Genomic DNA, 26,126 nt, shown 5'->3' on the forward strand with positions numbered 1-26,126 from the left:
GTCCGTGACTGTTGTTACAACCTGCCCTCCGTGATGCGAGATTACTATTAATAATCTCTTCATTGTGGTTTACTCTTTTATATAAATCTTACTTATATTATTTTTGCACATAGAGCAAATTTTGCAAATAATTTAGCATACGTTGTAGGACAAAATGGTAGGCTGTCCAGAATTATTTATCAATGGCTCAGCTGTTTAGTGCAGGCAAACCTCTGACTTCAGAAACTACTGTAGCCGTTGGTGTGTCGGCTGCTGTGACAACGTGCTTTCTGTATGCAGTGAGATGTGTTTTGTACGTACAGCCTCGGTAGTTGGCAGGCAAAGTCAGACCAGAGGCCTTGAGACACCTCAGCCCTCGTCTCACAACCTGTCACTGCTCTCACAGCACAACCGGGTCTCTCTGAAGCGTCAAAACCCGACCAAAACAAGTAACCTTGTGCAACACTCTGTGGAAGCGACTAGTGTTGGCTGCTGTTCAGATTTAGTGTTTTGATTGCAAAAAACACTTTTTGTCTGCAGCTCCGGTATGTAATTGAGTGAGAGGCACGAGAAGGCTCGTCGCTTGTCAGAGAAACATTTCTGACGCAACTCCACAGGTCACATACTGCTAGTTGTGCATAGGAAACCTTACTTACTACTTACTTAAAGGACATGCACCATGTAACATGTTTAGCCTGCAAACAAATGTCTGCTGCTCTCGAGCCTCCAGTACACCTGGATTCAAACCACCATCCTTCAAAATACACATCAAGACTCCTGGCAACCTGAAATAAACTTTCCCTGGCTGTCCTAAAACAAAGACTGAAGACTAAAGTGTGTGTGTGTGTGTGTGTGTGTGTGTGTGTGTGTGTGTGTGTGTGTGTGTGTGTGTGTGTGTGTGTGTGTATTGTAATTCTCTGGGTTTCTTAGACTACAGCGCCACCTCCAGGACAAATGTTTTCCTACTATCTGTGTACAAGTACTCACTTTGAAAAAATGAAATCATTTAATACACTAATCCATTTGTTTACAATATTTTTCCGGAGGTAACGAGGCAACCTAACAGCACTGAATTATACAGTTTAAACGTAACTCCTAAAATATTATTTTTATCTGCTCATGCTTTACCACGTGACTGAGAGAATGGACCGAATATGAGATTATGCGAAAGTCGAGCGTCAGGTCTGAAACGTCAACACGGGGCAAATAGTGCAGTGTGCTATGTTCACCACGTGGTGGCACCAACGGGCACGACTAATGCAGCGCGCTCGACACGTTTAGTTCACCAGAACTTCACCAAGCACCAGTCCGCCTTGGAGCGCGCAGTTGTGGGACCAGACCTACAGAGTTATTTCGGTCAGGAGTATATTCTTCAATCAAACAGCTTCTTCTATGCGGTGAGCAGTGTTCCTACTATCTTTGCTTGCTGGCCGTAGTCAGAGTTGGTATTAAGTTTTACTAAAGACATCAAGTGTGGGATAGTTGCGCATTATTTGAGCGTTGACCAGCGCGCATGGCCACACTGGGAGGGCGAGCACTGCGGCGCGCACTGGTGGCCCGTTTCCTGGTTTCTTTCCCCAACTGTGTGTGATGAGTTGTGCTGTGTGAAATGTAACGTTACTGCAGCTGTGTGCGAGTATATTGAACTGCGCGTTTAGGTGGGGAAACATCTTTGGGGTTATCCATTGGGCTCGGTCCGTTTATGTTGTAGAACAGACGGGCTGCGCAGCCCGTAGTGGGCGCGTGCACGACCCAACGGCGCGTTCATGTGTCATGAACGGGGACGCGCGTGATTCACGTGGAAAAAATGTTCAACAATTGTCTTCTTCGTTTTTGTGACCCAAAACAAATGAGAAGGGGTTGTGACAGTGTGAGCCGCAGATAGACGTGCGTGCGTGCGTGCGTGCGAAGGTGCGAGCGTGCGTGCGAGCGTGCTGAGGCGGGAGGTGGGCGTGTCTTCTGGAGGACACCGTGTCTTATCTCTTGTGTCTGGAGTTTTTGCCAGGACATGCCCCCACCTCAGCTGGTACCCACTTCACCTACACGTCTGCTTTTTAGAAACTCCCTCAGCAGCTACTCCTCTCTCTCTTCTTCTGTTTCTCTTCATTTCTTTCTTCCTTTCTTCCCCTCTCTGTCTGCCATTCTCTGAGATTTAACACCCCTCTCTCAGTGCCAGCCTTTGAAAATGGAAACATCTCTGAGACGGAAACAAAGGGCTCTTCTGAGAGCCGTGTTGGTCTTCCTCAGCGTGGAGGACGTCGTGGCGGTGGTGTGTTTATCCTGCTCAACTCCTCAGGTCACTCGTGTCCAGTGTGGATGGGTAAAACACCTGGCGTCCCGAGACTTGGACCGCGAACGAACGAAACGGCCCTTCAGCAGGTCTGGGTGCTCTCCTTCAGGTCCGCCCAGGCTGTGGGGGGAGGGGCGGGGTTTCAGAGCAGATGACCTAAGGCTCGAGTTTGAAAAACTTATCAGATAAACTGGTCAAAAATACTTTGAGTTCCAACAAATAGAAAAGAGACAGAAAAAGAGACAGTGTTGCAGATTTGTGATGTTGAACATAAAGTCTTGGGTGCTAATATAATAACAACAGTGTTTTACTGATATGTAACAATAACTTGGGTATTTAACACCCCTTGACAGTAAACTGTATGGAGTTATAACTGATAACGGTTTAATGGTGTGTTTATAACACTAATAATTTTACTCTTATTGTCATAACACTTCAGAATGATTACTCATATTTTGGATCAACCAAATTAAGCAGTTTCAGATAATGTTACGTGAGGCGTTTCAGCAGTACGTCTCCTGTAGCTCCATAGAGCAGTCACCACCTTTTATTTGTGAGACGATCGGGGGTTTTCGTGTTTGGCATGGCTCTCTGTGCTGTTTCAAGGTTTCACTCGCAGTCAAAACACCACCTGGTGCCCAAGCGTGTGTGTGAGAAAGAGACAGAGACAGACAGAGAGACAAACAGAGAGACAGACAGAGAGACAAACAGAAGCTGCACGGTGGTTGGACCAAAGACAAGAAGGTTGGACCTAGTTGGCTCGTGTAACAGGTCCCTCCAGGCCAAAGACTGAGCGGAGTTTACACGCACGCCCGCACAAACACACCTACACCCACCCTCCGCACGCGAGCATGACCCATTCTGTCAGGCTACAGCTTAGCACATTCACATTCGCTCTAATTAACATGTTAGCAGGTGCTTGTTGACGAGTGTTCTTTGTGTAGAAGGTTCTTGTGGAAGGGATCTTTGTGTAGGAGCCAACCGACAGGGTTTTTCTCCAAGGCGACACTTTTCCATGTGTGTCCTCTTCAACTACACTCTGTTTCTATCTGACATTTCTCTTTGGCACACCGTGCTTTGACTCTCTGTCTCGTGTTTTCTCTCTGCCTGGCCTGTTAAACCCTCAGGCTGCTGTTCTGCAGTAATGGACTCTCCTCCCCGCTGCCCTGTCAGAGGTCATCCTATCATCCTTCCTGAGAATCTAGCCAGTCCCGCCTGCGGACATCAAATAGCTAACGGGATTGCGGGCAGGTGCGGGTTCGTCTCTGCGGGATCGTACATGGTTCTGGTTCAGAGGGTCGGCCAGGTCCGGACTGGCACCGTGAACTTCATGAGCCTAGCAGCAGGTCATGTAGTGCTGCCCTGAGTGGAAGAGCTCACCTGTCATCAACCCTCTCTACATGTGCATGAGTGAGATTTCTTCAGACCCCTGTTTTTCCACAGCAAGTAAGATTGTGAAGGCAGTCGGTGTTTAAAGCTATCAGGCACGTGAGCCCCGTTACACATGCGCGCTGTTTACTCACGTTACATTCATTTAGCGTGCTAGTGAATCCTGCAGTGCAAGCACTGTAGTGCTATTGTGAAACATTTCAAGCACACCTGTGATCGTACTGTTCCCAACTCTGGATATCTCACAGTCTCCTATGAGAACTGAAGCTCTTACTGTTCCGCCATGCATCTCTTGTCTTACACAAGAGTGTGTGTGTGTGTGTGTGTGTGTGTGTGTGTGTGTGTGCGCACTTCTGCCAAACCCAGATACTGGAAAAGCGGAGGATGTAACCTCAGTCTTAACATGAGATCAGGTGACATTTCCTGAAAGAAAGTGTGTGTGTGTGTGTGTGTGTGAGAGAGAGAGAGAGAGAGAGTATTATGAATTGGGAGAATAAATACAGAAACAGCACTTTCCTTTGAACACTGAGGTGTTATTATGGAGTCACTCCAGAGATACCCGAACAATGTAATTTCCGCAGATGGGTTGTGGTTTGACGTACAGCTCCATGACAGGAACACTTCTGGAATGGGTGGAAAGTTATTAACTGAGTGGTTCCTACTTCGTACTGTGTGAAGCTCTGGTTTCCTGACAGACAGCATGTGGTTGGAAAGTAGCGAGGAAGCCAATATTCTCCGAGTCTGTCCCAACCTACATGTGAAGAACACTTGAATATCTGTTGCATCATACAGCTGTGTTGAGTGTTTGATTTCTGTGTTTTCCCACCTTGTGCTCTCTAATATGAAAATAAAAACCATTATGGGTTTCCCTCTTTCTCAATTCCTGTTTTCCTCTGGGTACCTGGTCTTTGCTGCACGCTTATACCAATTCATTTAGTCTTTACAAGGTATTATAAGGCATAACATGCTCTCTGTTTAAGTGAAATAGATGATATATAATTATTGCTGTTTAGTGACTAAATTTATCTGCATACCAAAACCAAAATGGAAAAATAAATACAGGATTACCATTGTTGCTTCGCTCTGAAAAACGTCTTCTATACCTTCTACCTAATTTTTATTTTTATTGTTTTAATTCCGTGGAAATGGACAGTCGACTATTCTATTAGAATTTTGCAGAAGTACATTCATAAAATTGTTTACGGTACAAATTATCCAGGAGTTGTAGATCAATTCAAAGTGTGTTTGGTTACTGAGGACACGTAAGTATGTGCTGTAGTATGTAGATGCATAAATTACATGTCATCGTATCCAAAAGCCAAATTACATCGAGCTTCTGACTCACAGCAGGATGTAATTTAAGCCCCTCCAACTCTCAGCTCATGTATTGACCAACAGCCCAGAGCGAGGAATAAATCCGTAAAATCTCACAATAGTGTCCATAAAGGAGGAGGGTCGGTTGCGTGCTTTTTGCCATCAGGTGTAACGTGAATACCACAGCAAGCCGGATGACTAACTTTTTGGACTTTGCCGTCGTTCTTTGATGATAAACTGTCAAAACCCCGCACGTACAGCGCCAAAGAAGCGCCAACGCTGAAATGCTTAGATGTTTTTTTCCGTCTTGTTTTATTTTTATAAACCGATTGATGCGCTTTGTGGATCGTATTCTTTAGGGTAATGAATCATTATAAATGATTGACTTGATAAAAAAATACAGTTTTGTTTTAAAACCCACAGTTCTATTCATATCATAAACCATTGAGGGCCATGCCTTTCTGCACACTATATCACCACAATATATCCACATACTGTATCCACAAACTATATCCACACACTATATCACCAGAGTATATCCACACAATATATCCACATACTATAGCACCACAATATATCCACACACTATATCCACAAACTATATCCACACACTATATCACCACAGTATATCCACACTCTATATCCACACAATATATCACCACAGTATATCACCAGAGTATATCCACACAATATATCCACACACTATATCACCACAATATATCCACACACTATATCCACAAACTATATCCACACAATATATCCACATACTATATCCACAAACTATATCCACACAATATATCCACATACTGTATCCACAAACTATATCCACACACTATATCACCAGAGTATATCCACACAATATATCCACACACTATAGCACCACAATATATCCACAAACTATATCCACACACTATATCACCACAGTATATCCACACTCCACACACTATCTCTACACACTATGTCACCACAATATATCACCACACTATATCCTCACAGTATATCCACACACTATGTCAATACACTATATCACCACACTATATCCTCACACTATATCACCACACCATATCCTCACAGTATATCCACACACTATGTCAATACACTATATCACCACACTATATCCTCACACTATATATCCTCACTGTATATCCACACACTATGTCAATACACTATATCACCACACTATATGTCACCACAGTATATCCTCACACTATATATCACCACAGTATATCCTCACACTATATCCACCCCGGGTTTCCCGCCACTGTCTCACCCCGACACGGTGCCCCGTGTCCTCGCTCGGAGAGGCACAACCCGCGTAGCTACAGACGGCGAGAAGGTGTTCCTGCGTAAATCATCCGCTCCTAACACAGTTCTTTTGTACTGTGAAAAATGTCTGCTGTCTTAGAGTAAAACTAATTACCGAGAAGAACGCAGTAAATCAAAAGGTGGTTTGGGTGTGTAACAGCGCTGCGGTTAGGTACTGCTAACTTTTTCATCTTGGTTGTTTTTGCTGTAGTTTTGATCTCCTAACAGTTCGGTCTAACAGGTCCTTACGTTATGAAGACAGTGCAGATCGCAATATTTGAAAAGGCAATACCTTTTTTTGGACAAATTTTGTTTGTCGAATACGTTTGGACAAAATTGAACGTGAATATCACGGTTCGTCAAAACACCCATAAAAACACTCGACTCAAAAAAGCTGGAATGTCTGGCATCGGAGGACTAGCAGCTCACACAAAAGGAGACTGCGGTAAAATGAGCCTTTGGTTGTCGGGCTGTGCTCCTGGAGAAAGATGGTGTGACCCAGAATGCGGCTGATTCTGGCTGTGATTTCCCAGAATCTGCGTTGAACGTTGTCTTATGTTTAATGAGTTATCCAGGACCGGGGTCGAACCTTTTAGAATATCGGTGTATTCAATTTTAGAAGACCAGTTTGAGAATATTGGTTTTGGAAAAGGCAGCTATGTTTTTAAGGCCAACTATACAGACCATTTGTGTTTGCTGTGAAGTAGTGTGTGAGTGTATGATTATGTATGTGTTAGTGTATAAGCGTGTATGAGTATGGATGTGTTGAATTGAATATAGAGTTTTGACAGTTGCGGTGATATTGTTTAAAAACAGAAATTGATTTACAGCTCTGATAAAAATAAAAAAAGCTAAATAAAAGTCCAGGTTAAAGGTTCTCAGTTGGCTCAGTATGGATGTGTTGAATTGAATATAGAGTTTTGACAGTTGTGGTGATATTGTTTAAAAACAGAAAATGATTTACAGCTCTTATAATAATGAAAATTTTAAAAAAGCAAAATAAAAGTCCAGGTTAAAGTTGCTGAGCCGGCTGGTTTTTCTCTTGTTCCAAACCCACTAAGCCCCTTTGCTCAGTTGGCAAGCTTTCAACTAAAAAAGGGATTAACCGTCAGATTAACCGTCAGATTAACCGTCAGGTTAACCGTCAGATCCTGCAGCCGGCTCTTGGGAGACGGGGAGGCCAGGAGCTGCAGTGGTGGAGTGTATGGACCACTGTGAAGGAACGCTAGGAACTTGTGAGCATTCCCAGGAGGGCCATCTTAAAGTCTTCCAGTTCTAACCCCTGTCCAACCCCCTCGTGATGAATAACCGTGCGAGGGCCTTGCCCAGCTCCACAGGGCTTTCAGACGACCTCCTGTACGACCACAGGACAGCAGACGAAAGTAGCACGATGAGAGAAGATTATGTGTGTGTGTGTGTGTGTGTGTGTGTGTGTGTGTGTGTGTGTGTGTGTGTGTGTGTGTGTGTGTGTGTGTGTGTTTCTGGTCAGTGCCAGCATATAAGCTTGGCCAACACCTCAGTATTCATATTAGCCTCTGGTGCGGCGTGTTAAAGGGCCGTCCGGTGCCATCTGTGTCCAGCAGAGAGAGGGCACCGGCCCCCCCGAGCGTCAGCGTGGGGTGGTGGGGGGTCTTCCAGACGGCAACATTAATTCAGGGGGCCGTCGGGGGGCCTGCCAGTCAGCCTGTAGATATGCTAATTCAGCCGGGCCACCACACCAGACCCTCCTCTTCACCAGACGGCAGTCTGAGAGAACAGTTTGCCTCTCCTCCTCTCTCCTCCTCTCTCCTCCCCTCTCCTCCTCTCTCCTCCTCTCTCCTCCTACTCCCTAACGGGCCTTCGCTAGCTTCCAGCAAGCCAGCAAGTTTGTCGAGACCAGGCAAGCAGCCGGAATAGCTGCGGTGAATCAGGAGCGTACTTGTCGAGGATTTGGGTTCGTCAGCCACGTCGATACAGAACGAGCTATTTCTGCAGGTAGGAAAGTACCTTTTGCGGACCGTACCATTCTTGGAGCATACCACTGTTGTTAAACTGTTTTCCTGTTAAAATAGTGTTCTCTAAAGACTCTAAAGGGGACTGTTATTGGATCCGATGGCTCAGAGTTGCCTAATTTAATACATAATAACAGGGCAGACCCAGCGAGGGGCGTGTGTGAGACTGACAGAGACGAGGGCAGCAGACCTACAGGAAGCAGGACCGTGTGAGAGGGTCCCGTCACGAGGCTTCTGCCCCAGTCAGACGGTCAGGGGTAATTACCACAGCAAGGGCCGGCAGAGAGCTGAAAATCCTGTTTGGTGTGCACCAAATGCCCCCCGTTCTCTGGGGACCAGGGCAGCTCCTAACCCATCGCATTCTTCTGTTGCTTTGTCCAACTAATCTGTGGAGGGAGAGAGAGAGAGAGAGAGGGAGGGAGGGAGAGAGGGAGAGGGAGGGGGGGAGAGAGAGAGAGAGAGAGGGAGGGAGGGAGAGAGAGAGAGAGGGAGGGAGGGAGAGAGGGAGAGGGAGGGGGGTATGCCTTAGCGCAGGTAAGCAGTCAAGGAAGGTAGAGCTGAAAGACTTTATTACATTGAGTGGGTAAATGTGAATATATTGAATATAAACGTGTCCCAGACACAGCCAGGCACGATGGGTGTCTCACCCAGGTCTGTTAGGCCAGGAGAGTGTCAATGGCTCCTGTAAAGCGCACGCAGTAGGACGTGTGTGATCAGGTCGGGTCCAGAGCCTTTTCAGCGCTGTTCTCTTGCCCTTCGGTAGGGAAAGGCAGCCGCCACTGTTGGGGTTAATACTAACGCCCCCGTGTTCTCGTAAGTCACGTCTCTCTGTCCTGGGGAGCTGCTGGGTGACCTGGAGTTAACGCAGCGCATGAGGTCACACAGAATGGGAATTAGATTAGAAGCCATTTCCACAGTTTGTGGTTTGATCTCAATCATGCTCGTGTTTCGCTAATGAGATAAAAAAGCATCTCTGCAACCTCATCCCTGCGGTTAAGTGTGTGTGTGTGTGTGTGTGTGTGAGAGAGAGAGAGAGAGAGAGAGAGAGACAGTTGCATTCCATGTTGCAGTGGGGACAGGGTATTTTGTGTATGGGTGGAGGCTTTTGAGGCACACAGCACCACCCAGAGTTGGGGGGCCCACGGATGCCAATTAGCACACGCTGGTTTCGCCCTGCGGCTGCCTTCAGACGAGCGGAAGAGCACAACGGGAACGCTGTGAACATGTGAGACGTCGCTTCAGATTACGGAGCCTTCTGACCCGATGATGTCGGCTGGCCGTGTTGGGAATTACGGACAGGCTCCATTAGTTCTGCATTAGCCAAAGGTGACACAGCATTCAGAACGGTTCTTGAAGAAAGCAGGGACCTGCTGACCCCTCACCTGTTGACCCTTGACCTGCTGAACGAGTCCTTCATCCCTGCCAGGCTCACTTTATGGGCAACTCACAACCGTGAATGCTGCATTACCCTCTGTGGGGAGTGTGTGTGTGTGTGTGTGTGTGTGTGTGTGTGTGTGTGTGTGTGTGTGTGTGTGTGTGTGTGTGTGTGTGTGTGTGTGTGTGTGTGTGTGTGTGTGTGTGTGTGTGTGTGTGTGTGTGTGAAGCATCATCCAGGAATTCCTTGCAGCAGTAGCACTTCTACGTCCTTTTCAGTGTGAAACACAAGGAGGTTTTTGTGTTCTTTGAACAATACGCAGAGACTTGCTTAATAACGATAACTCAGTTGGCCATGCGGAGGAGCAGAAACCCCCCTCCACCCCCCTCCACCCCCTTCCACCCTCCTCCACCCATCTCCATATGGTGGGCTTTCTCCTCACAATCAACCATATATATATACGTATGTACATGGTGTTGAAACAGTGTGGTAAGGCTTATTGTCGGAATGAGGAAATGAAGCGTGTGCCGTCGCGTTCGTAGAGGTGACCCGATTTGCTCGAGCAGCGCCGCAGGGTCACCTCCAGCTTCAGGGCTGGGTAAGGCTGGAGAGAACACACACGCCGAGTGCCCCCCAGGCGGGCCCTGTGCTCGCCACACAGGCACACACACACACACGGAGGACAGGCCTGTCAGGTCAGAACTGCTTCCAACTGCAGGGGCGTGTGACATAGAATGTGAAACAGTCGGGTTAAAGTAGAACCTGCGGGCTAGGGCTGGGGGGGGGGGGGGGGGGCAGTGGTGCAGAAATAGAGATCTTTTATATAAATAATAAAATAGTAATCAGCACCAGTCTGTCTGATCTTTTAGGAGCATCTGAAAGTTTATTTTAAAAACTACAAAGACTTTTCCTTTCAACGTACCATGTTCTGATCTGCAGATTAACGACAGAGAACAAGTTTTGCTCTGATCAGGCTTTGACCCCCCTGACCTTGAGAGGGTTGGGGGGGGGGGGGTGTCACAGTTTTGAATAATGCAGTTTCTTTCATCTCCCCTCCCCCTGCTCGCCTGGGACACGCAGCGGTTTCCACCAATCACAAACCAGAATCGTCTGTCCAGAAGACATCCATCTGTCCATGTAGAAATAAGTGCAGGTGCTAGAAAAGGTCGTTTAGATCTGGACTTGCATATGATTTGCTGAGTGTGTCTGCGTTGACCCTTGCACAGATGCGGCACGCGTTGCCTTGCGGGTGAGCTGAGCACACCCGGGACCCCCAGGTCCCTCCCCACCATCACCCCACCCCACCCAAGCGCCTGGTGCACATTAGCGCCTTTAGCCGGATGGGTAACATCTCTGTACTCTAGCTCACCAAGAACAGCATACAGCATACCTCCCATTACACACACTGTGTGTCACTTATACCACACACCGTGAGTGTGTCACTTATACCACACACCTTGAGTGTGTCTTATACCACACACCGTGACTGTGCCTTATACCACACACCGTGAGTGTGTCACTTATACCACACACTGTGTGTCTCTTATACCACACACCATGAGTGTGTCTTATACCACACCGTGTGTGTCTTATACTACGTCTTCATATATGTAGCAAGTCCACATTTTGTATTGTGTGGTAATGAAGAATGCTAGAGAGCTGATACACGTGTGTGTGTGTGTGTGTGTGTGTGTGTGTGTGTGTGTGTGTGTGTGTGTGTGTGTGTGTGTGTGTGTGTGTGTGTGTGTGTGTGTGTGTGTGTGTGTGTGTGTGTGTGTGTGTGTGTGTGTGTGTGTGTGTGTGAATAAAGACTTGCCAGGTGCTGGATAGCTTTCTCTTGGAGGTATTTGTTTCAGTAATATGTATAATGCATTACCAATAGTGTCTATGTGAATGAGAGGTGGAACATTCCCTTTAGTGTTTTAGTGCAGTCAGTGAAGTAGCATTAATCTCTACAGCCCTGAACAGCGTTCGTCTCTTCCTGGAATCGTACACAAGCTGCAAGCCTTTGATGTGACGTAATGTCACTTGACTTCTCAATCACTCCAAATCAACTTAGCCCGTGATTTATGAGCTTTGTTGCCGTCATCCAAGGTACCGAAGTGATTTTTTTCCTGTACAAGCGTTGAGGATGAAGGTTATTTTTCTCTTCACCTTGTCAAGCCTCATGTTGTCATATCACCGAAAGGTACAGCGTTCTCGTGCCGTTGAATGATTGACTCCAGACTTTACCCCACGGTTTTTACCCCGTCAGACAGCACGTTTCCCCTGCACTCTGGACCCGGGCATGGCCGTTGTTCCTCTGATCTGGAGCGGGGCGGAGGGTTTAAAAAAAAACAAAGGCTCAGTTGCCTAGCTGCATGTGAGGATTCTGGGCCCGTTTGCTATTGTGGGGGATCAGGGCCAAATGAACAGACCCCTCAGGGTGAATCACCCAAGAATGCGGAGGGGGGAGGGGCCCTTCTTAATGTTGAATAAGGGGGGGGGGGGGGGGGGGGGGGCCCTTCTTAATGTTGAATAAGGGGGGGGGGGGGGTCCTTTACGGCAAGTTACCATCGTTAGTTTTAGGACATTTTACTGACATTAATGGTCTCTGAGACTTGACAAAAGAGAATCAGTGTTCGAGTTCTAGACTGGTTTAAGGAAAGGGACGAGATTTCTGCTTATTTTAAGGACATTTTCCTTAATCGTAGGCTTGCTTGGAAACTTCATCGTAATAGTCTCTGTTACATCAGGATGGTTAATAGTCTGAGATTGTCTTCTGCGTCCTTGCCTAGCAAATGCGCCAGTCAGAAATACCCCCTCTGGGAACGGACTGACTGAGTTTAATCCCAAATCTGATGCAGAGAAACTGAAATAGATGTCAAGACAAACATTACGGAAGCTCTAAGAGGCTTGCATGAAGAAATATCGACTTGTGTTCAAAGCTTTGTTAACATTGCTTTACATAACCACCATTAAAACACAATACCACGAATAATGGTGTGCAACAATATTCATATTTCATTCTGTAGTAGCTCTGTTACTATGTTGTTACGTAGTTACTCTGTATAAAACTGATGTTATAGTTAGGTTGAATTGGTGGTGTAATGTAAAATGTTACCATAATGGCAGATACACTGGAGAATCTAATACAGTGTTGACTAGATTTGTGTTGCTAAGTGGAGAACATTTGACCATTCAAGTGTAGCATCTATCCACTGTTAATAAAGCAAACCAGTTAGCCAATGTGGAGTGAGCCCTGGTCCTTTAACCACAACACACGGCTGTGTCTGTGAACGAAGGCAGAGAGAGAGAGAAAGAGAGATTCGTACTACAGGAACTACCCACGCTTGGGTTTTACCTTGAAACACTTCAAGCTTAAGGCCCCCAAATCACAAATTGAACTACAAGGACGTCTCATACAGTACAGCCAGAATTGGTACAACCAGACGCGGTACAGCCGGACACGGTATACACCACATGCCACGGCTGTAGTGTGCCCTGCACCGACGGTGGACGACGAGAGGCAGAAATCTAAACAATAACACCCTGACACATATTTACCCATAATTACGGTGTTGCTTCGAGGATCTTCGACATCTGGTTAAGCAGCTGTTTAATCCCTCATTACAGAGGCCGTCATGACCACGCAGACAGCATGCTGCACTTTAATAACGTTCAGATGCTTTGCTTAATTAATCAAATGATCTACATGGTATGAATGGTGGGTTAGGCATAGTAGTGTGGCACAAGGGTTCTACTCTCTGGAGATATAGCCCCAAGTGTTAAAGGTTCGTGTGTGTGTGTGTGTGTGTGTGTGTGTGTGTGTGTGTGTGTGTGGTTTACGGCTGCCTGCTGGTACACGTGTGTTTCCACTCTTCAAAGAATATGGACCGACTGGCGAGGAGGTTGCATAGCACACACACACATACACACGCACACACACACACACACACACACACACACATGCACACACACACACACACATATACACACACGCATACACACACACACACACACACGCACACGCACACACACACATGCACACACACACACACACATATACACACACGCACACACACACACGCACATACACACACTGGCATGTTTATAGGCACCTCCTTGGTAAGTCATGAAATAATTGTTCATTAAATTTTGGGGTAGGCCTATATGGAGCCAAGCAGTTTCACATCTTCATATCTAACCCATAATTACAACCCACGTTGCTTCCTGTTTGGCTGAAATTATGGGATGTGGGGCTCAGGAGGAGCTTTAATGGACTCCACATAAAAGACACTTATGGCAGCTTCTTTGTACTGTTAGGGTTTTTGCTCTGTCAGTAACAATAACAGTTGTGAAACAGTCAGTAGTGTTAGCAGCAGGTGGCGTGACTTTCCCTCAGCGTCGTGGTGAGTGAGACTGCAGGCTGAGGTGATACAGGCAGGACTGACGGAGATGTCTCCCCCTCACGTCTAACTCCATTTAAACACCAGCCCTCACCCGCCACTCGCTTTCAGACACGTTTGAAGTGCAGTTTTGAACCCCTCGCATTCATCTCCTCGCGTCTGCAGCACGGGGCCCGACGCGGTATACTGTAACCACACAGTAAAGGCCTTGAGCTCCACGCCGACCGAAACGCTTCATACACACCGCTAACGACGCGGCCACGCCCACGGGTCATAGCGCACGTGTCCCGTCACACCGCACCGCGGTACCGCCCGACGGCTGCAGCCTGCACTTGTGTAATTAGCGAGTTGTGGAGTGTGGCTCCGGGCACTGACGGCTCCCATTACCTTCACGTTGAAACACCACGACATTTTACACTGCTGAAAGATTTGAGATTCTTACAAACGTGGAAGCGTGCGATAGATCTGTTTTTTAAATACATGCAATCTTTTAAGTATTCGTTTACTCTTGTGGTTATGGATCTGTTTTTTATTTCATGAACGCGTTCATTTATTCTTCTTTTAAAAGATTTGTTTGTTGCTTTTTTGCGAGTTGGTCAAAGCACCTGGTATAACCTGCACATCAAAACATGCGTGTTCTTCACATTTGTTCTTTATTGACATAAATCCTGCTGTTATTTTCCATTCCCGCGTGTGCACGTTCACGTGCACGTGCGCCCTCTTCCTGTTTTCGCCCCTGGTTTCACGTGCCCTCTCGTTTCCTGTCCAGGCCCGCGGAGGGGGACCTGCTGGTTTGATCGGCCCAGCGGTGCCTGCCTTACCTCTCCGGCCCCGCTGGACGGAGATGAGTTAGAGGGGTCCCGACCCTCCCCGTACGGGATCCCACGCTCCCGCACGCTCCACGCTTCATGAGCCCGCAGGATGTCCCGTCGGTGCGCTCCCTCTCCGAGCGCCTCCTGATCGCCTCGCACAAGGGTCACGCCGACCACGTGGTGCAGCTGATCAACAAGGGCGCCAAGGTGGCCGTCACCAAGGTGAGTGATGCAGCGCCATGGTTACCCACCAGCCCCGCCCACAATCCCCCCCATGTGAGATCGGCCTCGGGGCGTCCTGGGCCTTTGGAGATTAAGCCATTGTGAGCAAAGAGGCACTTTGTTCGCACAGAACTCCGGACATGTAAGGAGACTGTGGCTCAGTACAGAACCTGTGGGGGGATTCATTCCTGAAATGTGTGCGTGTGTTGGTTTGTCTTTGAAACTTTATTGGGAACAGTGCCTTGGTGAAGTTGAATCCTGTGTAGGGTTTTGTCGATGTGTTGTGTGTGTGTTTTTTTCACTGAACTCTGACCTTCTGGTTCGGGCTGTTGGGCCAGTAAACACAAACAACCCTCTTATTCCTTTATATAATCTGATTGGATAAGCTGTGAAGTTTTTTTGTTGAGTGCCAAGGGTGACTAGAACCTGAGTTCACGAGAGAGCAGAGAACCAGGAGAGATCAGGGACTGATAACAAAAGTGGGTCTGAACCCCCACGGGCACGGCGCTGTCCAGTGTGCCTGTTTTACCCAGCACGTTGTATATCACTTAGCTTTATGTGTCACTCTGCTGTTGATGATCAGGGTAGACGGGAGAGTCTCGCTGTAGGAACACTGCACACATTCTGTGTTTCATGGGCTCACACTGGCGAGATCCCAGCGAGGGATTCGCTTCAGGATGCTACAGAGGGCAGGAGAGAAGGACGACCCACCAGAGGGTGTGTGTGTGTGTGTGTGTGAGTGTGAGTGTGTGTGTGTGTGTGTGTGTGTGTGTGTGTGTGTGTGTGTGTGTGTGTGTGTGTGTGTGTGTGTGTGTGAGAGTGTGTGTGTGTGTGTGTGTGTGTGTGTGTGAGTGTGTGTGTGAGAATGTGTGTGAGAGTGTGTGTGTGTGTGTGTGTGTGTGTGTGTGTGTGTGTGTGTGTGTGTGTGTGTGTGTGTGAGAGTGTGTGTGTGTGTGTGTGTGTGAGAGTGTGTGTGTGTGTGTGTGTGTGTGTGTGTGTGTGTGTGTGTGTGTGTGTGTGGGGGGGGGGGGGGGGGGGGTTGTCGTCTCCGGTGTACAGCTCCCACCATGTCATCGGGGTCACGCCAGGCCACAGTGCGGTAGCTATGGCAACCCCGTGAGGGAATACACCTGGAACACACACATGGCTGTTGTCCAGCGCGGAGCCTGGCGAGAACCAGGCGGCTGAAACAGCGCCCCCTGCAGCCCGCTGGAAGCGCTTGCACTCAAAGCTTTCCCTCCAAATGTAAACCCCAGCAAGGCACTGCTAATGTTCCTAATCGCAGAGATAGCAGGGCACGGCCAGCAGCGGTTAAGAAGCCTCTTGCTAACCTGCTTTCCACTAGCTCTTAATAATCACAATAGGATTGTACAAAAGGCTATGGACTTTTTGTTTGATATACAGTCCAACCACCCGCTATCTCCCCTACAAGGATCGTTATAAAAATGCTAATGCTGTTATGAGAGGTGATTATATTTTCGTTTGAAAACAAAATAACCAGACAGACACCTCCTACATCATGTGATGTGGTTGGAACAGACATTGGAATTCTGGGATCATTTGACTCTTGAAGTGTTTGTTTGCTCAGTGGCCACTGATTACAAATATGTGTATAATCTCTGTGTTAGATTGGTTTTGTCTGGGACGTCACAGTGTCATTTGGTGTTGGGGACATCCACAGTCCACTGGTCTTGTCGTCCTCGTCTTGTATGTAGAACAGTGCGTGTCACAGTTCTCCTCGACTTGTGATTGAGTGTGTGTGTGTGTGTGTGTGTGTGTGTGTGTGTGTGTGTGTGTGTGTGCAGTATGGCAGGACTCCGCTGCATTTGGCCTGTTATAAGGGCCACGTGGAGGTGGTGAAGATTCTTCTGAAGGCCGGCTGTGACCTGGACGTGGAGGACGACGTGAGTGTGAACTCCATCCCCACCACTGCACCCCCAGTTATCCGTCAGCAGCTTCAACACAGCGTCCACACACATCTCCATTAGAAAGCCGTTGTAAATGAATGTAAACTCGTTCCCCAACATCCTCACGTTTGCATTGCGGGAGTGTTTTTCTTGCTGGAGCTCATGGAGATGTTGTTCTGTGGCCCCCAACGCAGCTGCAGGACACGATTCTCCATCACTTCTCCATCACTTCTCCGTCACTTCTCCATCACTTCTCCATCACTTCTCCATCACTTCTCCGTCACTTCTCCATCACTTCTCCATCACTTCTCCATCACTTTGTGATTTGCCGGCACCAAACCTCCGCGCTGGGCCGTTCCTGTGCGGTTCCTCTTCCTGGGCCGGACCGCAGGGGGTGCGTGTTTAGCTGGCGCTCGTTACGGGATGATCCCGCAGCTTTAGTGGGCGCCCGCTCGCAGTACGACTGTAAAACTCAAGTGGGCAGACAGCCGAGAGGGAAGACACGCCCGTTGCCTTTGGGCAGTTCTGTGTTCTGCTGCTGTAATTGATGTGTCCTTGCGTTGTGGTGTCAGTGATCAGGGCAACTAACATCGCTCTCACGCAGCCATGGCTCCGCCCCCTCCCCCACGGCCCCGCCCCCATCTCCTTGACTGCTTTAGGGGAGTGCAGATTGTTTTTGCATCGCATGCTTTGCGTGGTCCTTAGCAACAGTGGCTGGCACTGAATTTCTTGGCTACAGATGTTGGAACTGACCAGTGTGTGGAGTACGGTGGGTGTAGGACACTGGTGATTTCACAGTTCAGCAATCACTCTAAAAGCTTAGTTGCAACTCACGCTGCTGTGGCGCCCTCTGGTGGTTCGGAGTGGGTCTGCTGTAACTGGCAGCCGGAGGCATCCCCTCACAACCACCACTAGACCCAGATCCAAGACTAGAACCAGAGGTCAGGGGCCCTCTGCCTAATTAACCCCAGGAAGGGAGCCCATGGCTCGGATCGATCTAGCGCCTGGGCCCTGTGCATGCACTCAGAACTGTGGGAGGAGCTGTATGGGCAGGTCCATAACTGCATGCGTTCTTGCAAGATCTGTGTGTGTAGACGTTGGAGCCCTGAGGAACTCCGGGGTCATTCCTGGTAGAAGAATCGACGTTGAAGTGGCAGACGTGATGTTTTTGCGTTGGACACTGATCACGTTCGATCCCTTTCGTGTTGTCAGTCTTTTAGTTTGGCCGGGGAGGCAACGTTTGTGTTGACGGCCAAATCGCTCACATTCCCACATCCCGCAGAACTCGGGACTGTTGTTTAAGATGAAATAACGTCTCAGATTTGAATCCCGTTGGGACTCTTGAGTAACATGGCTGACCAGTGTTTGTGTTGCCAGGGCAACCAGACGGCCCTTCACAGGGCGGCCATGGTGGGACACAGTGATGTCATCTCAGCGCTCATTCAGGAAGGGTGTGCGCTGGACCGGCAGGACAAGGCGAGACATACACACACCTCGCATAACAACACACACACTACACATTATGCCACAGGACTTACAAATCTGATTTACAAAACAAAGAGGAAGCATGTAGGGGGTCAGGACTGCTCGGGACGTGTCCCATGTGACGGCGTGCGATTGCTTTTCCTGCGATGCTTCTGCAGGACGGGAACACGGCGCTGCACGAGGTGGCCTGGCACGGCTTCGCACAGGCCGTCCGACTGCTGGTCAAAGCCGGAGCCAACGCTCACGCCAGGAACAAGGTGCTTCCGAAACGCTCAAGCAAATGTCCCTTCTTCACCGCTGACATTTTCTCTTGCTCACTCTTTCTGCACTTTCTCTCGTTCTCTCTCTCGTTCTCTCTCGTTCTCTCTCTCTCTCGTTCTCTCTCTCTCTCGTTCTCTCTCTCTCTCTCTCTCCCCCTGCGTCTCTCCTTCTCTGCTCCTCAGCGTTGAGGCTGATTCGTTTTGCCAGCGCTGGTTGTTAAATGTTGACGACGAGACTGAGCTGAGGGTTTGGAGTCACCGCGGATCACAGCAGGCTTCATCAGTAGCGGCAGCCGCTCAGAAATGCAATAGAGCGACTCTGATTCCCCCTTTCTGACTGACTGCTGATGTTAATTGCCGAGAACAGAGGAGTTAGCATCTTGTAAGAGATTTTGATGAGGTGTCGGAAATGCTGTTTAATCCTCCCTCTCTCTCTCTCTCTCTCTCTCTCTCTCTTTCAGGCAGGAAACACAGCACTACATTTAGCCTGTCAGAATGGTCATGCCCAGAGCTGTAAGGTTCTTCTGCTGGGAGGAGCACGCCCAGACAGCAAGAACAACGTGAGAGCCACACACTCCTCCTGCTCTTAACTCGCTCACACACACACACATGTTCACGTGAGCCATGAAGTAAGCGTTTGAAGTACAGACTATATATTACAATTAGGCATGTTTAGCGGTGTTGCATTACTGAGAATATGTAGCACACATCGTCAGTGCTGGCAGATTCAGGAGATATGCTGTGTTGTGTGTGTGTGTGTGTGTGTGTGTGTGTGTGTGTGTGTGTGTGTGTGTGTGCGTGTGTGTGTGTGCGCGTGTGTGTGCGTGTGCGTGTGTGTGCGTGTGTGTGCGTGTGCGTGTGTGTGCGTGTGCACGTGTGTGTGTGTGTGTGTGCGTGTGTGTGGTGTGTGTGTGTGTGTGTGCGTGTGCGTGTGCACGTGTGTGTGTGTGTGTGTGTGTGTGCGCGCGCATGGCCTCAGGCCGGAGACACTTGCCTACACGTCTCCGCACGCTACAACCACGTGTGTGTGATCCGCGTTCTGCTTGGCGTGTTCTGCTCGGTGGCTGAGAGGAATCAGGTGAGCGTCTGCCACTGCAGCTCCCTCCCGGGGGCCAAACCGACCCGCTTTAATCCGCTTCCCCGTCCGGACCGACCCGCAACGCTGGAGTCGGGAGATTGGACAGGGTGTGGTCGACCTGCCCGCCCCCTCTAAGCCCACAGACCAGCCACGTCAGTCAAATGAAATAAAGCGGAAAACCTTTTCAGCCGTGGCTTCTGGAAGCCCATACATGACACATTACATATGCATACGTGTTGAATATGTCCCTCTGTGTTTTTGACGTGTTTATACTGTATATATGTCATATATATGTATGTATATGTAGTGTTTCTGCACCTAGTCCTTGGGGAGCCCCAGACGCTCCACGTCTTTACTCCAACCCAGCTCTTAGCCCACCTGAACCAGGCAAACACAGAACACTCCAAACATGGTTCAGGCCCCGGGAGCTGAGCGAGAGCAAAAACGTGGAGTGGATCAGTGTGAGGATCGGACTGGGTCTCCCTGCTGTGACCGCTGCTGTGTGTGTCTGGTGTGGCAGGCGGGAGACACGGCCCTGCACGTGGCTGCCAGTCTAAACCACAAGAAGACGGTGCGTCTGCTGCTGGAGGCTGGGATAGACGGCAGCGTCCGGAACAACGTGAGCTCCTCCTGAACCGTGTGCCATAGCCTTTGTGTAGAGAAGCTGACCTTACCTACGCTTGAGGGAACAGAACACGCATCTGGGAAGAACATTCTAGACAAATGGATTTATGAAATGTTCTTATAGATTCATGTTACGAAGTGGAATATTTAAGGTCCGTTTTGGGATTAACCGTGCGTTCAGACGATCTCTGGCACTACAGGGGGAGGTGGCTGGGTGGGTTTGGTGTTTTAAGCTGCTTTAAAACAGGAAGCTTGTGATTAAATATGATTTTATTAAATATGTAATGGGAAAAGCCACACGGCCGCCTCCTGTGTGACTGGTGTGAAGATGATCCATGTGTGATTTAATTGTGTGTGATGTTCATTCTGGGTAGATTCTCAATGTGGAGTGTGTTTTTAAATTTATTTTTGCTTTTGGTGCTGGTAAAATGCACATTAACTGTGTGTGTGTGTGTGTGTGTGCGTGTGTGTGTGTGTGCGTGTGTGTGTGTTGCGTGTGTGTGTTTGTGTTGCGTGTGTGTGTGTTGCGTGTGTGTGGCGTGTGTGTGTTTGTGTTGCGTGTGTGTGTTTGTGTTGCGTGTGTGTGTCTGTGTGTGTGTGCCTGTGCGTGCGTGTGCCTGTGCGTGTGTGTGTGTGTGTGTGTGTGTGTGTGTGTGTGGTTATACAGGCAGGACAGACTGCACTGGATCAGGCCAGAGAGCATAACAACCCAGAAGTAGCCCTCCTTCTGACCAAAGCACCTCAGGTAGGCACACACACACACACACACACACACACACACGCACGCACAAATAACACAAGCCGTAGTTGCTTTGAAATAAACACCACACATGAAACACCACCACTTCCCTGGGTGACAGGGAAGCTCACCCAGACTCGGGCTGCCTGTGGCCCTCCAGCTGTAGCCGTATTGGATAAAGATAACTAACTGGTTTTAGGTGCAGATCTCTAGTACACAACTCTGGAGGACAGAATTCACCAGGCACACATTGTGCTGAAACTGAAATCTGATGCAAGTACAGACAGAGTTGGAGGCGGAGCACGGTTGATCTAAACCGATATCATTGAGCCGCCCTGGTACCACAGAACACTGCAGAAGCCACACAGCAACAGCAACCTCCAAAAACAACCACCAATTGAGAATCAGCCCAGTGCCGTCATGTTAGTAATGGATCAGGCAGAGGGTCATTCTGCTGTGCTTTACATCGTATGTCTTCATCCCATACTTTATCAACCAACAACCCAACAACATTATCAACCAATAACCCAACCCTCTGGATCGCTGTCACTTATTGAGGTCATGATCAGAAGCATTGACATTATGAACTTAATTACACAAAGTAATTAACAATCCACCGACTTTACCACAAGTAATTAAGTAACAAGTAATTAAGGGGGGTTTAAACATTAATAGGTTGGGTTGGTTGGGATTGGGTTATACTTTTCTCCAAGTAGGGGTCATTTGAATGTCTCACGTGTGTGTGTGTGTGTGTGTGTGTGTGTGTGTGTGTGTGTGTGTGTGTGTGTGTGTGTGTGTGTTCAGATTCAGAGCTTCGCCCGTGGGAGGAGCGTGAGGAAGAGGAGGGACAAGCTGAAGGCTGAAGGACGGGCACAGTCAGTCCCACGAGATGAGATGCTCCAGAGTAAGGTAGAAACACACACACACACACACACACACACACACACACACACAGAAACGTTCCCTTCCTTCTCTTTTCCGTAACTACATGCACAATAAGTTCTGAGACCAAACACTCTGACAGCAAGCATGCAAAGTAGATGCCTTCACTCTCATACACACACACACACACACACCCTTCACACACCTCAGTCTTGGGTCACTGAGTTTCAAAGTAACATCTTACAGGGTTTCAGTTCAAACCCACCTCTGGAATATAAAGCAGCTCTAACAACACGGGAGACCCTGAGCCCCAGACTCATAGATGTGCCCGTCTGACCAGACAAATCCCCCAAACCCCTCGCCGAATTTGAGCCTAATAACAGCCGCCTGCTTACAGGAGCCATTGTGACAGGTGGAAGTGACATCTCAGGGCTCAGAAATATATATCGACCTGGGCGGCAGTGTACGAGTCTCTTAACGCAGAAGCTCTTGAGATCGGAGAATTACTCAATTTGCTGTCCAGACTGAATCAAACCAGAACATTGATGGGACATTGATGGGGTTGGGATTTTTATTTTTACCTTTTCTTAGGCCACAACATTCAAGTATGAAGGATCTCAGATTTGATAAGAAATAGCTGAAGGAAAGAAAGACCTCATATTAAGGAGAATATATGACATTAAAAGAATATATTACATTACAAATGTCTAATTAAAATGTACGTTTTGTCATAAGTATTTAAATAAGAACCATTTTGCTATGCTTTAGTCTTTTTTACTGATACAGTCTGACCTGCACCTAAATGTCAAAGTCTGCTGCCCCAGAGACTCAAATGAAGCCTGACCTGACCACCACAGAACTGAGTGTGGATGCCTCACGTTGCTCCTTTCTGCTACGATTTAGCGGCGCACCGACGCTGTCCTGTTCCGCTTCCAGGAAAGCGTCTCCCCGGAGGACGACAGTCACAGCAGCGAGAGGATGGTACGGAGACGCGGTGACCACTCCGGCGGGACTCCCGATGCCACAGAGGCGCACCACAACACAGTCCGCAGCAAGACACAACTCAAAGACAAGGTGGGACACATTCATCAAAAAAAAAATTGCTACACGGTATCGATATCGCAGTGGTCAGTATCGCGATGATAGTTAAGAAATGATATATTGTGCATCCCTACGCTGTATTGCCCATGTTCCGGCAGTGCTGACTGTGTGTGTTTGTTTCATTGCAGCCCTCCCTGTCTGACCCTCTCTCCAGTAGGCAGAATAAGCATACCGAGGAGAGGAAGAGGAGCAGGCTGAAGGCTCCGCCTACCACACCTGTGGCTCCGCCCCACAGCTACAAGGCCTACCAGCTTTATACGCTCTACAGGGACAAGGAAGGCAAGATCATGCAGGTAACCCCACCCTGTTCCACCTGAGCCTGTCTGGAAGCCCGAGTGCTGTAGACCACCAGCATGTAGTGATTTGTGAGAAGCTACATTTGTTTATTTTAGCGGTTACAGTACTGTGGTGGTGTTTTGTAAACACTTTGCTGTAAACGGACTCACCAGTTCGATCTTTGTCTGATTATACGTCTGAGTGGGTGTTCCGGGACCCTCGGAGAGCCCCTCCGCCCCTCGGGTGTAGCGCGGGGACTGAGCCCTCTGCTGCCGCCCTGCAGGCTCCCCTGAACGGCTGCAGGTGTGAACCCCTCATCAACAAGCTGGAGAACCAGCTGGAGGCCACCAAAGAGGAGATGAAGTCCGAGATCCACACCGTGCAGGAGCTCATGAACAGCAAGCTGGGACAACTGGACCGCAAGAGTCAGCACCAGGTAGACAAACACACACACACACACACACACACACACACACACATACAAACACACCCACACACACACACACACAAACACACAGACACACACACACACACACACACACACACACACACATACACACACACCCACACACACACACATATACACAAACGCACACACACACATATACACAAACACACCCACACACACACAAACAAACACACACACCCACACACACACACATATACACAAACACACCCACACACACACACACACAAGGGTGATGTCCATGGGGTGTGATTGTGGCTGATCTCAGATCAGAGCTCTAGACAAGCTGATGACGGAGAGAGTGTCTGCTGAAAGGACGGAGTGCTTCCAGCGCATCGAGCAGAGAGCCACGCAGGAGCAGCTGGCCAGCGACAAGAGACAGGTAACAGACACGCCCCCTGCCAGTGGCCCCGCCCACAGGGCCTGCTGGAGCACACCCTCCAGCCTCCATGCAGCTGTGGGTCAAAGGTGAAAGGGCCAGGTGCAGGGCTCCAGACTGCGACTAAAATGGTCGCAATTGCGACCATAAATATTAATTTGCCAGTAATACAGTTATTTCAGGTGATACAAGAGCATTATTTTTATTTTTATTTTTTTAGTAGCGACTGAGGCACCGTCTACAAATTACCTTAACACGGTAACGCAACTTTCTGCCACTTTCGTCCATGTTAATTTGCAGACGGTGACAGTAGTACATTTAAAATAACATATCTAATTCCAAATTTTCGAACGTGAAACGTATTAGTTTGTATATTATTATGGCGCTTAGAAAAAGTTATTGGCACAAGATTTTTCCCTTTTAGGAGCCACTGGCTTGTGATTAATCTTTTTGCCTGGAGCCCTGAGGTGCAATAGCTGGATCTGAAGGCCTTGTTTCAAATTTGAGTAACAGTCACTGCAAATCCCTGTTCCCCACACCTTTGACCTCCACCCGTGACCTCCACCGGTGACCTCCTCTCTCTCGGCCCTCTGGCCAGGCGTCCATGGTGAGTGAGCTGAGGAGCTGGTGTCTGTCGAAGCTCCAGCGGATGGAGGCACGTCTGGTGTCGGAGTCCCGCACCACCCCCCTCCGCTGCACCACGGAGACGCTCGGGGGCCACGCCCCGGAGGAGCCGCCCACCACCAGCAGCAGCCAATCAGGGCCCAAGGGCCTGCCTGAAGCCGAGGAGGGCGGGGCCGCTGGGGGCTTGCGAGAGGACGGCTCAGCCAATCACTACTTTGTGGTGCAAGCGGACAGCTCTCCAGGTGGGTGCTGAACAATGCCAAGGCCAACTGCTGTTTGTATCTGAAAGCAGGCAACCTCAAAATTCATTTTACTACGTTTCGTTAGAAAACTAAATCATTGTGTCTGTTCCTTCAAAGATGACAAGCCAAATGTCCGAGAGACATCCAGCCCCCAGGCTCAGAACAAGTCTGTGCCGTCTTCCCCCTGTGTGGTCCGGCCAAAAGAGCGTGCGCCGCTCTCTGCTGACCCCAGCTGGCCACAGGGGGAACTTCAGGACGTGGTTGCACAGCCTAACGGCCGGTATCCAGAGCGGGCCAGCAGCCTCTCGCCGACTACAGAGCGCCGGGGGTGGGGCGGAGACCAGGGGCGGGACCGGGGGCGGGAACAAGGGCGGGATCATGTACACGGGAGGCGTCACAAGCGGCACTCCCGTTCGAGGACTAAGCCCCGCGCGGTGCCCCCGGGCGCGTTGGGTGAGAGTGCGGCGGGCGAGGCCTCGTTCTCAGCAGAGCGGGCGAACGTGCACGCGCTGGAGGTGACGCAGTGCTTCTTCGAGGCCGTGTCGGCCCAGATGGAGCGCTGGTACGAGAGGAAGATCCAGGAGGCCCGGCAGCAGGCCGACCAGCGCGCGCAGGCCGACAGCGCCGCCCTGCTGGAGAGGATCGGGAGCCTGGAAGACGAGCTGAGGCGGCTCAGGACTCAAGCCAGAAGAGAGTTAACTGCCACCGATGCTAGAGACAGCTAACGGGGGAGAGAGACACGCTACTAACACGCTGCTAACCCAGTCGAGGCATGTGTATACAGGCCAGCACATGGAGGTCTTAGAACTGAACACCCTTTCTTCAGAAATAGACCACATGTTCAGCACTGTCAAGAGATTCTGTGCCATGGACAACTGTAAGATTGGCCTCAGCATGAGCCTTTAAACCTTTGCGTTTCCATATATAATCTACTGCTCTCTTCACGGTTCATGTGTTCATCTAACAGATTTAAGGGCTTCAATATGAATAAAAATGAC

At 49.0% G+C, this 26,126-nt stretch overlaps 1 protein-coding gene across 4 annotated transcripts; it reads left to right on the top strand.

Moving 5' to 3' along the window:
* The first annotated feature begins 1,241 nt into the window (after positions 1-1,241).
* Positions 1,242-26,122, top strand: ankrd6b (ankyrin repeat domain 6b). 4 transcript variants are annotated; one of them, XM_077016377.1, is made up of 16 exons: positions 1,242-1,376; positions 14,801-15,065; positions 16,871-16,969; positions 18,350-18,448; positions 18,616-18,714; positions 19,179-19,277; positions 19,697-19,795; positions 20,316-20,414; positions 21,087-21,164; positions 21,963-22,067; positions 22,944-23,114; positions 23,270-23,434; positions 23,701-23,853; positions 24,152-24,265; positions 24,861-25,128; positions 25,246-26,122. In XM_077016377.1, the coding sequence occupies exons 2-16, from the start codon at positions 14,940-14,942 to the stop codon at positions 25,851-25,853; spliced, it is 2,382 nt and encodes a 793-aa protein (XP_076872492.1). In that variant the 5' UTR covers positions 1,242-1,376; positions 14,801-14,939; the 3' UTR covers positions 25,854-26,122. The 4 variants fall into 4 exon arrangements, with proteins under 4 accessions (XP_076872492.1, XP_076872494.1, XP_076872496.1 ...); XM_077016379.1 differs by having other exon boundaries at positions 22,977-23,114; XM_077016378.1 differs by lacking the exon at positions 1,242-1,376 and adding an exon at positions 8,044-8,251.
* The last annotated feature ends 4 nt before the right edge of the window (positions 26,123-26,126 follow it).

Source organism: Brachyhypopomus gauderio, chromosome 9 (assembly GCF_052324685.1).
Source record: "Brachyhypopomus gauderio isolate BG-103 chromosome 9, BGAUD_0.2, whole genome shotgun sequence".
Lineage (NCBI taxonomy): Eukaryota > Metazoa > Chordata > Actinopteri > Gymnotiformes > Hypopomidae > Brachyhypopomus > Brachyhypopomus gauderio.

What these genes read in the sequence shown, in the direction of transcription:
- ankrd6b (XM_077016377.1), top strand. Translation starts at nt 14,940, where the DNA reads ATGAGCCCGCAGGATGTCCCGTCGGTGCGCTCCCTCTCCGAGCGCCTC. An exon ending in ACGGCAGCGTCCGGAACAAC is followed by an intron (nt 20,415 to 21,086) that starts GTGAGCTCCTCC and finishes GTGGTTATACAG; the next exon opens with GCAGGACAGACTGCACTGGA. An exon ending in AGGAAGGCAAGATCATGCAG is followed by an intron (nt 23,435 to 23,700) that starts GTAACCCCACCC and finishes GCCGCCCTGCAG; the next exon opens with GCTCCCCTGAACGGCTGCAG.